Source organism: Muscardinus avellanarius, assembly GCF_963383645.1.
Source record: "Muscardinus avellanarius genome assembly, chromosome: 14".
NCBI classification, from domain to species: domain Eukaryota; kingdom Metazoa; phylum Chordata; class Mammalia; order Rodentia; family Gliridae; genus Muscardinus; species Muscardinus avellanarius.
In genome coordinates this window covers 45,224,987-45,241,088 of record NC_137800.1, presented here as the reverse complement: position 1 = coordinate 45,241,088, position 16,102 = coordinate 45,224,987, and the positions used below count along the sequence as shown (strand labels likewise).

The 16,102-nt window shown below is 36.6% G+C and overlaps 1 protein-coding gene across 1 annotated transcript in view; it reads right to left on the bottom strand.

Annotated features, from left to right (window-relative positions):
• The window catches only part of DLC1 (DLC1 Rho GTPase activating protein), a gene marked incomplete at both ends in the record, with an annotated part of 393,015 nt that extends 389,201 nt beyond the window's left edge, over positions 1 to 3,814 (bottom strand). Inside the window, one exon of the mRNA XM_080710066.1 lies at positions 2,792 to 3,814. Within this exon, the coding sequence (XP_080566192.1) occupies positions 2,792 to 3,814 (1,023 nt within the window). The remainder of the gene's footprint in view (positions 1 to 2,791) is intronic.
• Between the last annotated feature and the right edge of the window lie 12,288 nt (positions 3,815 to 16,102).

The window sequence follows — 16,102 nt, the reverse complement described above, 5'->3', positions numbered from 1 at the left end:
TATTGTACCTATTTAAGCAGGATTCTGCACATTATTATTTAGTCATATAGAGAATTTATTCTCCTATCTATACTTTTATCAATTTCCATATGTACATATATATTTGCATATATAGTTAGGATATGTTATACCTATTGGTTTGTCACTGTTTTGTCCAGATATGCTATATCATGAACATCTTTCTGAGCATCGTGGCGTACACTTGTAATCCCAGTACTTGGGAACTGAGACAGGAGGATCACACTGGTTCACAGTCAGCTTCAGCTACTTAGTGAGGCCCTCTGCAACTTAGTGAGACCCTGTTTCAAAATAAAGAATAAAAAGGAGGACTGGGGGTGTAGCTTGGAGGTTGAATGCCCTTGGGTTTTATCCCCAGTACCATACACACACACACACACTCACACACACACACACACACACACACGGCTATAACAGCATTCCATACAACCAATAAATAATAAATAAAAATAAATAACAAAATAATTCATAAGTGAAATATTTATTTATAAAAATATAGGCTATTTCCTTTTGTTTTCAATAATACAATATAATAATAAACATCTCTGTACTTTTTATGAATATGTTCTGTTTTTTTCAGTAAAGTTTTATAGTGTCTAATTGACAACTAAATGAATTTAACATGCATTCAATAATGAATAAAATAAAAATTATTATACATGTTAGTTCTTTTTTTTTTTTTTGGTGGTACTGGGGTTCCTGGAAGCCCTTCTACCTCCGAGCTACACTCCCAGACCTATTTTATACATTTTTATGTGGAAACAGGGTCTCTTAAGCCAGCGCGATCCTCCTGTCTCGGCCTCCAAAGCACGGGGATTAAAAGCGTGCGCCACCACGCCCAGCTATACATGTTAGTTCTAAGGCATTTTTCCATTGCTATATTTTCTAGAATCAAGTTCTAACTTGATTCTAACTTAAATATTTAATCTGTTCATTAGAAGGCATTCTAAATGAGTCTAAGTAAATATTCCATCAGACAATGACACAACATTTTAGAATATGAAGTGCTCAGAACAGAATAGTTAAGTTAGAACTTATAAAGGAGATATAATTACAACTCTCAAAATGTAACCATATTATAGTGACATGTCCAAGAATAAATTTGTTCCAGCATTCTTATTGATATAAATGTCCAAGTGGTGAGCATACGTTTCAGGAATGTTTAATGTTTCTGTCAGCAGTTGGATAGGATTTGTCTTATTTTAGAGGAACAGTGTCAGGGGTCAGCTAAGACTTTCTGATGTCATTATTGTATTCCCGCCAAACGACTTGATAGGATATATAGAAATTTCTAAAAAAGTGTTTCGGGCATTCCAATCATAACAATTTTATGGAACATTAACATTCTAATGCAATTTACGTAAGGAAGAGTTAGCCAGAAGCACAGACATGTAGTCTGTTGACATGTAGTTTTAGCACACTGATGTTTGCTGTAAAGTCTTTGAGTTCACTGAAACTAACTCATCACACATTACTGGTCAAGTTTGTTACCAAAACCAGTTTATAGAAACCAGATATTTTTTTTTAATCACAAAAAGAGTTGGAATTTTTTATCTTCCCTCATTGTCGATAGGTAGCCTCTATTAAACAGAGCTAAGAACATTAGTTTCATGTTGAGTAGAATTATAATTATGGGTTAAGATTATATCATGAGAAGGGCAAAAATAACATTTAATTATTGCACAAAGTGTCTAGTCTGCAGGATTTCCTCAATGCCAATAGCCACCATAGATATATAGAAGAAGAAATTGTACTTGGAGTTATATCAGGATTATATAACACTACATTGTCTGAAAAGTTTCAGAGAAACACTAAGCTAACCTAAATTTATATATTGCCACTCCAGTGCCTGCTGCTTTTCTCACATAGGAACATGACATCCCTAGAGTCAGTCAAAGGGGTCTTGACAATTAATTTCAGTTCTTGGCATTTTTTAGATGGATGTTTTAACAGAAAGTTGCAGCAAGAAAGAGAAATCGCAATATATCTGTTGATGATGAAGTTTCCAGAGTATCACTTTTTTTTGTGGTACTAAGATTTGAACCCAGAGGCATTCTATTCCTAGCTACATCCCCAGAGTGATTTTATTTCTTATTTGGACACAGGGTCTCACTAGGTTGATGTGAGTCTCACTACTTGCTGAGGCTGTCATTGGGCCTGCGATCCTTCTGTCTCAGCCTCCCAGGCACTAGGATTACAAGCGTGAGCCACCATACGTGGCTCCAGGGTATCATTTAACAAGGTATATCAGCACATTTAGAAGGAGGAAGTATTACTGTATTTGGATATGTAAAGACATCTTTTTAATATGTAACTTACATATTTATTATATATAAGATATCTTTTATTATAATAAAATATCTTTTTGAAGAAAAAAGAAATGGGCCCAAATTTTAAAAAATTACAATTTTTTTTTCTAAAAATTAGCGCTCTATTTTCAGAAGGAAGGCCTTGAATTATGTAATTATGAGCTCTCCAGTGGCTTTCCTATTCCAGCTAAATAAATTGATGTAAAATTCTGTGTTCAGTACAATTCCAGAACAGACTGCTCATGAATCATTATAAATATTATTAGAGAAATAAAATATTAGTGTATTTTAATTTTTACCTATTTTAATGCTTTCATGAAGCAGATAGTTATTAAAGTATGTAGTTACATTGAAAGGCAAGAGAAATAACTATGTATATTTATGATCCAAGCGAAATAGGAAGGGATGAAAATAGGGACATTTACAAAATTTCAAAAGACAGATAATCTGTGCATGTGTCTTACCTTTTTCTTGCGAAGTCTGACTTGGTTATCTGAGGGTTCCTGGGTGGTCAGGGAGTCCTTCATGTGTAAACACTGCATGCCATCTTCTGTGTTGACCTTTGGAGGACTTTTGTTTTGATGTTCTGAAAAACCACTCTTCTCCAGGCCACTTTCAGCCCACATTCCACTGGAGCAGGAAGGAGGCTGCAGAAAGCAACTCCCCAAATCTGCTTTTAATAATGGCAGCCCTCTGTCTGTAAAAGGAGCGGCCACGGACTCTTCTTGTACTACACTGTGATGGTTTCTTTCTTGTTCATCTTTAGTGAAGTCAGGTTTCCTTCTTTGCTGAGCGATCACAGCAGAATTAAGCAATTGTTTCTCAGGCACAGTATCTTTCGCATACAAAGAATCAAATGTATTTACTTGGGATGCATCTTTTATTTCACTTAAGCTTATGTCATTACAAAGCTCCAGGCTTTTATTTATAGTGTCAACAACTTTATTCTTTTCACTTTCTTCTACCAGTGTTAAATCAGCATCACTAGTCATTCCCCACGAGTTTTGAGAATCTTGGTTACCTTCCATGATGGGCAGTGTCTTTATTAAGGAGCCTGCTCCTTCAACATCCTGTTGGCCTGATATTTTCGGCCCTTGGGGAGTTAAAATCTGTTTATCTTCTGTTAGGTAGATATCAGAATCCGTATCTTCATCAGATAGATGAACTAGTGTTTCTGTGCTAGCCTCCAAAGAAAGAAACTGATCTTCTCCTTCATGGCTGTCACTTCCATCCACCTCTTTTGAAATGTGACCCATTGGCCTCCCAGGAAAATCTCTCAGCTCCAATCCATGACAACAGTCTGGTAGCGAAACACACTTCTCTTTATGGTCCACATTTAGAGATGAATCTTGTTCCATACTTCCCTGCAAGCTGTCCGCTACTAGTCCATGATGACATGCTGTGTTATAACCATCAGAATTAAAAGGCTGTCCCATCCGTTGGGTCACATGTTCTTCCCAGCTTCTCTTTCTGATAGCTCCAGACATGTCATCCTAGTTTAACAATAGACCGAGAGATGCATTCCATATGAGGCTAAAGGAGATGGAACTTGATGAAAGATTATTTCAGATTCACGGATCAAAGAACAGAGTGACTTTTGTCATTTCATCACCTATTAAAAAATGTAAGAAATATGTGGTTATAGATACATTTCTAAAGTCAAAATACATCGTGAAAAAAAAGAACACCTAATCTATTCTATGAGGCACAGGTCATAGAATTTATAGTTTCTGGTTAACAACTTAAATTGTTTGTTCTATTTCTTTAAGAGCAGCCTAGTATTAGAAGAAAATTTTATGCTTAATATCTCTGATCAAAAATTATCAGTAATATTTGGAAAGCAGTTGGATTGGTCTAATAATGAGTAATGATATAAATACCAAACATTTAAAACTCTGCTAAAAAAAATATTTGGATTAATACTCAAGAAAAATCCCTGGAAGAAGCTTGTTGCCTTGGCTTGCATTCTTTCTCAATTTACTTTTGCGAACACAAGTCATTAAAGGAATCTACTTGCTGTTTGGTTTGAATTGCAACAAAAGCCACCAGGGAACTGTTCATGCGAAACTTGAGCTATAGAGACAGCATGTGCAATGTATTAGTGTGTGAAAGAACTAATACCAATCCAATCCCAACACCTAGGATGCACTTACTCCAGGGAATGACTAAGAAACACGGGATAATCAGTTTAGTTCATATTAACACAGAATTCATGGGTAAGAAAGCACAACACACACCATTTAAAATGTTTTAGAACAGATACATCTGCTCATGCATCCTATTACAGACATTATTGGCTAGAAAGAGAGTATTGTAAATCTTGAAGAAATCAAATAACTTGTCCCAAATTGTACATTTAGGAAGTGAACCCACATTCTGATTATTTTCTGGTTCTAAGGCTCAGTCTCAGATAGACAATAAAGTTCACGGTCTCCACGGAATTATGAGATTGTCCCTCATCCCTTCTCCTCATATATCTTGAGAATGTACAAATTCTACAGTCTAAGGCAGGAACTTGAGTGAATCAGAAATATGTGATCATGATAAAATAATTAGGACTAATCTTCAAGAACTTGAGTCTCATTTTCTCTGGCTTCTAATAGGTTTAGGTTTTAGTGTATTTTTCTTAGAATGTGGTCACAAAGTCGTAAATAAACATAAAAGTAACGTATAAGATAAGGTCAGATATTAAGCATTTTCCAGATAGCCATCTTTTTGTCTTGAATTACCCAAATCCCTTTTAAGGAAACAAATCATAGAAAGGTAAACTCAACCTTATAAAACTGATTAACTCAAATGTTATTTTATAATGCAACCAAATTACTAGACTGTGAATGAAAAAATCCCATTGAAACAACAGACATTTTTAGTTTTTACTCTGTACAACTGTTAACATGTTATATAGAAGAGCTTATTGATTTCACCCATAAGAAAAAATAACTGCTGTGCTGGTTTGGGGTCATTTCAGTCTATTTAAAAGGACTTTTGACTCCCCACAAAAAAAATTTCAAGCTATTCTCACCTAGCACATGCCTGAAAGGTAAATATTCCCACCCTATAAAAACTCAACACATGAAGGAATGTACTAGAATTTTGGTATCCCAGGCTGACCAAATACTTTCTCAATAGTATTTAGTTCCCTCAATGCTCTGTGGCCATCTTTGAAAATGGCCAGCATTCACATTTTCCATATTGGCATTCATTTTGTACTCAAAGGAAAATATAAAGTCTCTGAATTCCATGCATAAGTCATTTTAGTGTAGGAGGCAATGGAAAGTGGAAAAAACGCATAGATGCAGGCCAGAAAATTTCTGCTTTCATGGGCAAATTTGGGTTGTAATAGGGCGGTTCTGTTTTAGATGCTTTCCTTTCTTTATTTTTATCCAGTGTAGAAAGAGCTGACTAGCTTAAGAAATGCCAAGTGGTATTACTGTGTCATTTCTAAGCCACATTTACATTTAAGTTGAGCCTGAATTCTGGTTTCATTTCTTTCACTAAGGTAAAATATAGTTTTATTAACTCCTTGGGGAAAAGAAAACACAGCAATTTTGCCCTTAAGACCTTACAATAATATCAATTAACTTATTTCACTCAATCTTGACAAGTAGTTAAGTATTTCTGTGGTGTCAGAGGAAGATATTTCAACAAGTTCTGAGAGTGTAACTGCAAAGGGAGGGACAGATTCAATACAGCATTAACTATGTCCTCATTTCCATTCTAGATTCTTTGGACATTTCCAAATCATTCTCATGAATGTCTGTTATCTTTATTATTAAGACACAGAATTTCCTAATAAAATCATCGTTACCATCATCATTGTCATTACATTTTTAAATTACCATTCCATGTCCTGTGGTATAATAGATTTTTACAATTTCCTATTCCATAAGTTTTCCTACCCACACTTCCTATCTAAATTCTGATTTATTTAAAGATTTATAGGGAATGACTTAAAGGCTGAAAAAAGTATTAGTACAGAGAAGTTATTTTATGTTATTTTCAATTGACGCTGAGCATACTGGCCTTATTTTCTATATTATTCAAATTGACTGAAGTAATCCTGTAAGATAGAGAATTCTTGGGTGAAAAAACCAAACTTTCCCTATATACTTTCTCACTAAGCTGTCTTATTTAAAATTATATTTTAAACTACTGATTATTTTATAAATTTATTCTACATTTTTTCTAATTCTTTTCGTGTAGTTTCATTCAAAATGAGTTCAGTTACTGGGGATTTGGATGGAAGATCTGGAAAAGTATAGGTCATTCCAGGGTGTTGGTTTTATGAAGTGAATTTCCATGGGGACTTTTCACCTCTGACACACATGTGTTCAAACACCACCATATTAATATTACAAGAGGCTGTATGTACTTCTAGTTGTGTAACGATTCTAGAAAATATTGGCAAAATTTCCAAAGTTGGATTTTGTGATATTAGTGCGTAAGATGTTTAGACACAAAGTAATTTATAATTTTTTCTTAGAATTAATTTTAATGCCACTTTTAATGAGCACCTCATGGCTTATACACAGTAAATATTTTTAAGTTAAACACAGTTGAATGTTTTTATAGTTAACTATTACAGTGGAGGGCATTCTAGTTTGAGAATTATTGACCTACATGTGATATCAAATAATCATGTTCTACTTGGCACTTGCTTCTGAAAGAAACACACATCTTATATATTAGCCTGACAATTTAAAAGAAGGCCTAATGATGACTATAATTGCTGAATCTCTGGCCTGAGAAAAGTACAAATGAAGTCTCTGTGGCTCAAAACAAATGTGTGTTACTACAGAACTGACAGTAGCCATATCATAATCTCTCTTAAACATATGTTTATTGAGTGCCCAATAGGTGGTAGAAATTGATAATCATCAGGGATAAAAACTTAAATATATATTCTATCTTTCCTATTGGAGCTTACAATTTCATGAAGAAACTCATGTAAACAATGTATTTGACAGGCGTCCCCATGATGTGACAAGTTTAACACCAAATAAGGCCCCACTCTACCTCCTTTCCTCCCTTTTTTCCCTTCTTTAATAACAAGTGGGGGGTTGGGGACGGTGGGTATTTTAAGTCTTCACCGGGGATAACCCTGAAGGAGGTCATCTGTGGCAATTATCTTTCCATAGCATCCGAGTCCAGTGGAACTTTGGAATTTCCTTTAGGATGGTAGAAGTCTCCCTTTCTTTCTGTCTTCCAATTCTACTATTTTAGAGCATCTTTTTAAGATAACAGAGGCAACAATAAACTCTAGCACAGATTACCAAAGTCCAGAATACTGTCCTTATGAAGGACAACGGGACTCTCCAGGGGGCAGTAGTGGCCTCTGGTGCAACTGCTGGCACTGAATAAAAGTGAGGGGTGAGAAAAGTATGGTGTGGGAAAATGAGTGATTACCTTCTTCCAAAGAGGAGGTGGTAAACCAATAAATTTGGAATGTATGTTAGAGAATTCCTTACAATTGAAAATGTCTTAGTCACTTTGGAAGGAATCATAATCTCAAGAGCATTTAGAGAAAATTGAGGGGGGGAAATTGAAATTGAGGGATAAGCCAATGATCCTAATGCTATCAGAGAGAGAAACAAGAGATTATGTTTTAGGAATTGGGAATGATAATGGTATTAAATTTCTTCAAAGTAATAGTGAAAATTAGGTGGTAAGTGACTATGCCTTCAGTTTTGATAGGAGTTTATATCTACCTTAAAATTATATGAAGGACTTCACTTTTAAAATCTATTCTCAAGAGCTACTGAAGAGAGTTTCACCTAAATGAGAGAATAAACAAAGTGGGGAACACACACATGACGACCAGGATTTAACACAAGTGGCCATGAAATGTTTTTTTAGGCCAAGATGTATGTAGCAGGTCTAGTAGGCAATCATTTCACATACATCCTAATGTTCTCTACAAAAGACGCAATTTGGATGGAAGAATTAGTAATAATTACACACAAAACTAGGAGAATTGATGATTAAGTCCAAGAAAAACAGTTTTCTAAGAAAGAAATTTCAATCATAATACATTACTTGGTTAAGCTGTGAAATTTTCTTTCATAGACAAATAACACAATAGTAAATACTGACTTCACAAAAATTATGATAGAACTATTTTTGAAGTACAGGGTTGTGTGAGAGTTAAAGTTAGGGATGATAGGGAGAAGAGTTTTAGAGAACTAACCCCTCATTTCTACAGTAAAAAATTAGGAGAAAATGTCTAAAATAGAAAAATTATGATACTGTAATCATATTGTTTAGAAATATGAAGGTAAATACGAGAATAGATAAAACTAATTTAAAATAAGATTTTGTTATTGCTTGAGATAGAAAAAGGTATTTGAATCTCAGAAATTGTGCTAATAACCCAAATCTTAATATATTATGGAATATTTAAAGATAGAGCAGATGCATATATATATAATGCAATGTACTCTATACAATTGTATATGTAAATTCTCTACAATGTTTCTGATGCGTCCCAACTACTCCTTTGTACTTTCCTACTCACCTCACTATCCTCTTCTAACTGCACAAATGGAAATTACACTCTGCCACTTTGGTTATTTATCTTGGACCACCAATGTCAGTATAGTTTTCTATAAGATTTTTAGGTGATTGCTTTTATGAATTATTTTCCTCCCTCAACTATTTTGGGAATTTCTGAAATTTGGGACAGGTATTCTTGGTAATCATTTTAGCTGCAGTCTTCCTGAAATGTTATATAAGTAGAAGTTTAAGATATAAAACAGGCCAGGCGTAGCGGCACACGCTTGTAATCCAAGTATTCGGGAGGCTGAGACTGGAGGAATGTGGTTCGCGGACAGCCTCAGCTACTTAGCGGGACCCTTTGCAACTCAGTGTGACCCTGTTTCAAAGACTACAAAGACTAAAAAATAGTACTGGGGGTGTAGCCCCTAGGTTCTATCCCCAGTACCACAAAAAAAGATATAACTAGCATCCAATATTTAATTGCAAATGGAAAAAGGCATTCTCTATTACACCATTACCTGAACTTTACCTGGATGCCTTATTTACTGTACTTGGAAAAATAACTAAGTTTTAATCCACTCCTCAAAACTGGGTAACTTTTTTTTTGTACTTGATGAATATACATGGTGTGTGTGTGTGCGCGCTCACATGTGTGCACACGTGTATGTATGCAAGTAGTGTTTTAAGTATAAATAAATGAAAGCATAAAAATCTTAGGATATTTTTAAATGCCATAAAAGAGATCCTACATGTTTAACACAAGAGAAAATATATAAAAGTATTGCCATCTTTCTTTTCTTTTTCTCCCTTTTCTTTGGATGGCTAGAGATTGTTTGGTTTCTCTTAGACCCTTTCTTCCTGGTTACTCATCTCATGTTAAATTTCTAGATTATGTACTGCTTCTTCTACTGCTTAAAACATATACAAACACAGAAACACACACAGACACACAGACACACACACACACACACACACACACACACTATAGTTACCACAGTGTATGTAATCACTCATGATAAAAGGAAGAAGAGAGTGGTGGCCCACACTTGTAATCCCAGCATTTAGGAGGCTGAGACATGAGGATCGCGGTTTGAGGACAGCCTCAGCTGCTACTTAGTGAGGAACTTTGCAACTCAATGAGACCCTGTTTCAAAATAAAGAATAGAAATAGGGCTGGGGGTATAGCTCAGAGGTAGAATGTCCCTGGGTTCCATGCCCAGTACCACACACACAAAAAAAGGTAGAGAAGATATGAGAATAATAACTCCCTTTTTCTCAAAAGTAGATTACACTCCCTCCTTCCCTTCCTCCCTCCCTCAATTCTACATCTAAGCTATACTCCAGCTTCCCCGTTTTATTTTTTGTTTGGAAACAGGGTCTCACTAAATTGCTGAGGGCCTCCCTAAACTGCTGAAGTGGCCTCAAACCTGTAATCCTCTTGTCTCAGCCTTCCAAGCACCGGGATTACAGGCATACAAGGCCAAACCTGTCTAGATTCCACCTTCTAAAATACCCTTTTGCAAGAAGAGAATGTACCTGAACAGAGAAAAAAATTCCTCAACATTGGATGTTTCGTTACTATATGGTGAGGGTCACATCAGTGGGATGGAGACACTGGAACTCTGGATCCTCTTGTGGTTTTAAATTTTGATGTATTATTCTACTCTCAGGAAGTCACATTTGTACACAGCACATCCGCCCCAAACATTCACTGAATGGAACAAAACAGTCTGGGTGGACAATCAACAATCTGGAAACAGTTCTTCAAATGTGTGCCCAATTAATACCAAGGGGAAAGTTAATTGTGAACCAATTGTGAAGATCAAAGTGAAATCTATTTTCTTGATGAAACTGTCAGGGAACAAATTATCTAGCAAACTAAATTGTGCATATTGGGAGACCTTCCCACTGCCAGCCAGCTCAACAAGAAAATGAGGAGGAGTATTTTTCATTGCCAAAGTGAAGTAACAAGATACTCAGATGGGGAAAAAGACCTTTGGGAATATATGAGTTTTCTTAAACCCTTCATGAAAATGCATGAACGAATAAGAAAAAAGATTGCACACTTAATTTCTGTAGCATTTCTAATAAGTCTAGTCAAGATAGACTGCTTTTAGTATGAAATAATTAGTGCTTTTAAAATATTTATTTAATCAAAATTAGAGAAAGTTAAAATTAGGCTGCTATGAAACTTTAATAATATGATTCAAAAATTTATTTCTATATGATTTTATGCAGATGATCTTTCTTTACAGAAATCTGTGCTTTAATCCCTAATATAAACATTATGCTTCATTAGTTAGCAGAAAATATAGACTTATTAAAATTATTTATTCAGAAATTATCTAATAAAAATTAAAATATTATACATGAAATAGATTTCATGACCTTAGGCTGTCTGGAAATCACCAAAAAATCTTAGCAAATTATATGATAAACTATCTATAATGAGCCAAGTATAATAGGTAGTTTCACTTTTTCCCAGAGATACATTCACACTTCCATCGCTGCCATCAGGGTTTGTAGAAGAAAAAAAAATAGGTACTGAAATTAAAATATTATCTTAATGTTAATTTACTTGTATTTCTCTGTAGAGGTTTTACAGAACATGGAAAAGTTTTTCTCATTCTTTGCTCTCAGAATAGAGTTACTACAGGATATTGGCAAATTTGAAAATTAACCCTTTCAGTCTGCTAAAAATTTGCACATTGGAAAAGAGCAGGGTGTTGCAGAGTTGAAAGCTATTATTTTGGTGGTGCACTATTTTTACTTCCAGGTTTCTGCGTAGTATCTAATTTTCTGGCAGGGAGGAGTCCAGATCCTGGCACAGTTTGACTTACCACCCATTTTATAGCTCAAGACAGCCAGTTTGGGGATTCTTCTAACATTTCTTGAACAACCTATGGATAATTTGAGGAAATCTTGAAACAGTCATGATCTTTTTCCTGCTATCACTATCTTTGTGGAGATATGTGGGTTCCAAGAATTCCCTGACTTAAAACAGTCGCGAGGAACAATATTGTTGCACAGACGCAGTAAGTTTTAGACACTTGCGTTTTCTTTGAGTTTCCATCTTTTATCTTTTAGAAAGTATGTCATTATTTTTTTCAGGAAAATGGATGGAACTTGAGAATATTATGCTAGGCAAGATTAGCTCGTCTCAGAAAGTGAGTAGTTGTACGTCTTCTCTCATATGAGGAAGTTAGATAGAAATTGGGAAACAAGAGACCTCAGATACAGGAGCAAAGACTCCAGTGGAGTGATGGAAAGAGTTTAGAGCAGGGAAGGGGGAGGGAGAGATGTAAAGAAGGTAACAGCTTAAATAACGCTATGTACTTATATGAGATTACAAATGCCAATCCCAATGATAAGTACAGGGAAGGGGGGGAGGGGAACAGGATCTAAAAGGAAATGTACCAAGTGTCATGTGCATGTATATTCTTATCACTGTCCTCAATATGATGTATAATTACAATGCACCATATATATATATATATATATATAGCCTTCTCAAGAGCAGAGCTCCATCCCATGTAGAACACTTGTGGCATTTAGTAGCACGCTATGCCTTAGAGGAGTTCTGCAAATAAATTCATGAATAAGCATTTTGCCATAGCTCTTTTCTATAGAATCTCTTATAACCAAGGAAAAATATCTGTATTTTATCTGAACTTGTTTCAGTTGGAATTTTCAATGTGACCAGAAATAGCTGAGAGTTAAACTTGATGTTAAAAGTCTGGCCTCTGCCTTCCTTGGATGGGAGAATGGTACGATTGAAAGGCAGTTTGGCCTCAGTGTAAAAAGATATTTCTGCTCAACAGGGACATGGCTTGTAATGCTTTATCATCATCATAGGGAGATGTGGCTTCGTTTTGAGTGGTCATTTTATTTTTAGCTTTGCTATCATTTCTAAGAATATGCTAACAGTAAAGCCAGTGAGCGCTAAGTGTAAATAAGAGATAGCTACATCAACACAGGTTCTTGGATAGCAAGTTGACACCAGGAAACTGAGCTATTAGCCATTCCATAAGCACAACTTTTGCTTAAATTAGGAACGAGAACTTCTACTGCTAACTACTTCTGCTAACTGTGGGTCTTACCAGGAGTTGACACCTCTGCCAGCAGTTTTTGTCGTCTGTGCTTAATATCTATAATTCCACCTTATTTTGTCATTTACTTTCATACACTCAAGCTTGTTTTTAGTCAGCAGAAACCTTTTTACATATCAAGGTAATATTAAGAGCATTAGAAGCTTTTGATGATAGTGATGATACTAATAGTATAGTGAGTGTTCATTTACCAAGCCTATCTAATGGATCAGATACTGCATTTAGTGTGTTATATCCAAGATTCTCTTTGTGTCATAATACCCACAAGCACTCCATAAATAGATATTATAATTGCCCTAATTTTATAGGGACAAATGTTGGCAGAACTAAGTAAATATCTCGATGTCAAACACTTTTTAGTGGGAAAGAAATTAATTTATCCTTTTTTTTGTAAAGGCAAGATATCTGTTAAAGAACCACTTTTTAGCTGGGTATGGTGGTGCACACCTGTAATCCCAGTACTTGGGAGGCTGAGACAGGAGGATCACAGGTTTGGGGCTAGCCTCAGCAAATTTGTAAGATCCTCAGCAACCTACTGAAACCCTGTTTTGAAATAAATTAAAAATTTCTGGGGGTGTAGCTCAGAGGTAGAATGCCTTTTGGTTCAATTCATAGTACCAACACAAATGAAAGAACCAGCTGGGTGTGATGGCATACACTGGTAATCCCAGTACTTGGGAGTCTGAGACAGGAGGATCGCACAGGTTCGAAGCCAGCCTCAGCTACTTAGTGAGGCTCTCAGCAACTTAGTGAGACCCTGTTTCCAAATAAAATATACAATAGGTCTGGGAGTATAGCCCGGAGGTAGAAAGCCCCTGAGTTCTATTCCCAGTACCACACACACAAAATAAGAAAGAAGTATTTTTTCTATTTGCCTAAATTTTACATTCCTTAGTTTTATCACATCTATAATGGGAACAATGAAAAAGTGTTGAAGGAAAATAATAATGAGCTAATATAGTAATAATGAACTGATAATGTAAATAGCACTGGGTTCAAGGTGAACTGAAGCCCTCACTAAGTGCTGAGTGATGTTGTGGGGATTTGGTGATGATGATGGGGGTATGACAGGACTCTGAGCTCTTGACTTCAAATGCACAAGCCATGGCTGAGCATAGGCTGGAACTATCCCTTGCCTGTGCATTTTGTTTCAGTACAGATGTGTGATTAGACCAAAATGTGAAACACATGATTCAAATCAAGGACCATCCGGCAAAAATGAATGAAAGCATGCTCTGACGCTGCCCGTGGGTTTTCAGGGCACCAACCCACCACAACCGTGCACGAGTCACCAGTGCTCTGCTCTCACTGGCCTTGTGCATCTTTTCATTTCAAACTATTTCTAGAAGCTCTGCCTCTGGTTCCTCATGAACTTGTAATGTCATATTATAAGAGAGTCATTAACCTCTGACTACTTAGCTTCTGATGACTTTTGCCAACCACTTATTTTTCTTCCTATTTAACAGCTATTAGTTTATCATCACAAGATGTCTGGAAAAATAGAATAAAACTCCAACTCCCACCTATTAGCACGCTTCATCTTTGGTTTTCTTTTCCTTTCCATTTCTTCTTTTCTCCCATTTTTTTTTACAACCTTATTGACACATGAATATTAACAATTGGGAGGTGGAGACAGGAGGATAGTGCAGGTCGAAGCCAGCAGCGCTGGCTTTAAGATACTCTGTTTCCAAATAAAAAGTATAAAATATGTCTGGGAGTGTAGCCTGTAGGTAGAAGGGCTTCTAGGAACCCCAGTAAAACACACACACACACACACACACACACACACACACACACACTTCCTACCATACCAGGTATGTTTGATAATTTCTGGGATTAAAAGAAACACTAAGTTTCTAATTTTGCTCGTTGATATTCATACTTCTTTATCTCTCATTTCCATTTGTAGGACTCATATCTTTGGATTACGTGAATTGTATTGTGCAAAACACTTTGGTATTTCAATTGAATGCAAATCAACATTGCAAACATACAACCAACAATAATTGTCTTTTATACTTGTCCATCTCAGGTTTATTTATATGTATGATGTATATGTGGCCTTTCAGGTTTTTTTGCATCTAAGTCTCTACTCAATAGTTTCAAGTTCATATATATGTGTGTGTGTGTGTGTGTGTGTGTGTGTGTGTGTGTATACATATACATATATATATATACATATATATATATATATATATATATATGGACATATATACATATCCTCTCTATATATATATGTGTGTATGAGGATATATATACATGTCCTCTATAAATAAGATCAAACCATGCCTTAAGAATTTGTAGCAAGTGAGGCAAGGCCGGTGCTGGGGCCTCCGAGGCCGAGATCAGAGCCTGCAGAGGGGTTAGGCCGGTTCCAGGGCCAATGGCCGGCATCGGAGCCTTCCATGAGGCAAGGCTGCTACTGAGGTCTCCGAGGCTAGGATCAGAGCCTGCTGAGGGGTTAGGCTGGTGCCGAGGCCAGCAAGGCCAGGATCGGAGCCTGCCGTGAGGCAAGGCCACTATTGAGGCCTCCAAGGCTGGGATGGGAGCCTGCCAAGGGGTTAGGCCAGTGCCAGCGAGGCTGGGATCGGAGCCTGCCTTGAGGCTAGGCTGGTGCTGGGGTCACCGAGGCTGGGATCAGAGCCAGCTGAGGGGTTAGGCCAGTGTCGGGGCCAGCGAGACCAGAATCAGGGCCTCCCATGAGGCAAGGCCGCTGCTTGAGCCAGCAAGTTCTGGATCAGTCCACCGAGTAGCCAGGCCACTACTGGGGCTGTCAAGAGTGCTATCGGTACTTGCAACACTGCATGCACAGAGAAATATCACAGAAAAAAAAAAAAAAAAACAGATGCTTCCCCTAATCAGCAATAACTAGGAGGAAAGGGGCAACAGGAAGAGGTCGAGCTATAGAAAGGGCCCTATAGTGAAGCAATTAAGGTGACCAATCAGAGGATATGGAATAGGGGAGGAAGAAGCCTCTTTAAAATGCAGGAGGTGCATAAACAAATGTATCAAAGTTAATCACCAAACAAGCATGGGATCAGGGAAGGGGAGGGAATGGGATGGGGGCTGGATGAGGGCTAATTGGATGATGTGTACTTGTATATCCTCTTAATTCTTGTATTCCAATGTGATATATGATTACAATGCACCAATAAAAATAAATTTAAAAAA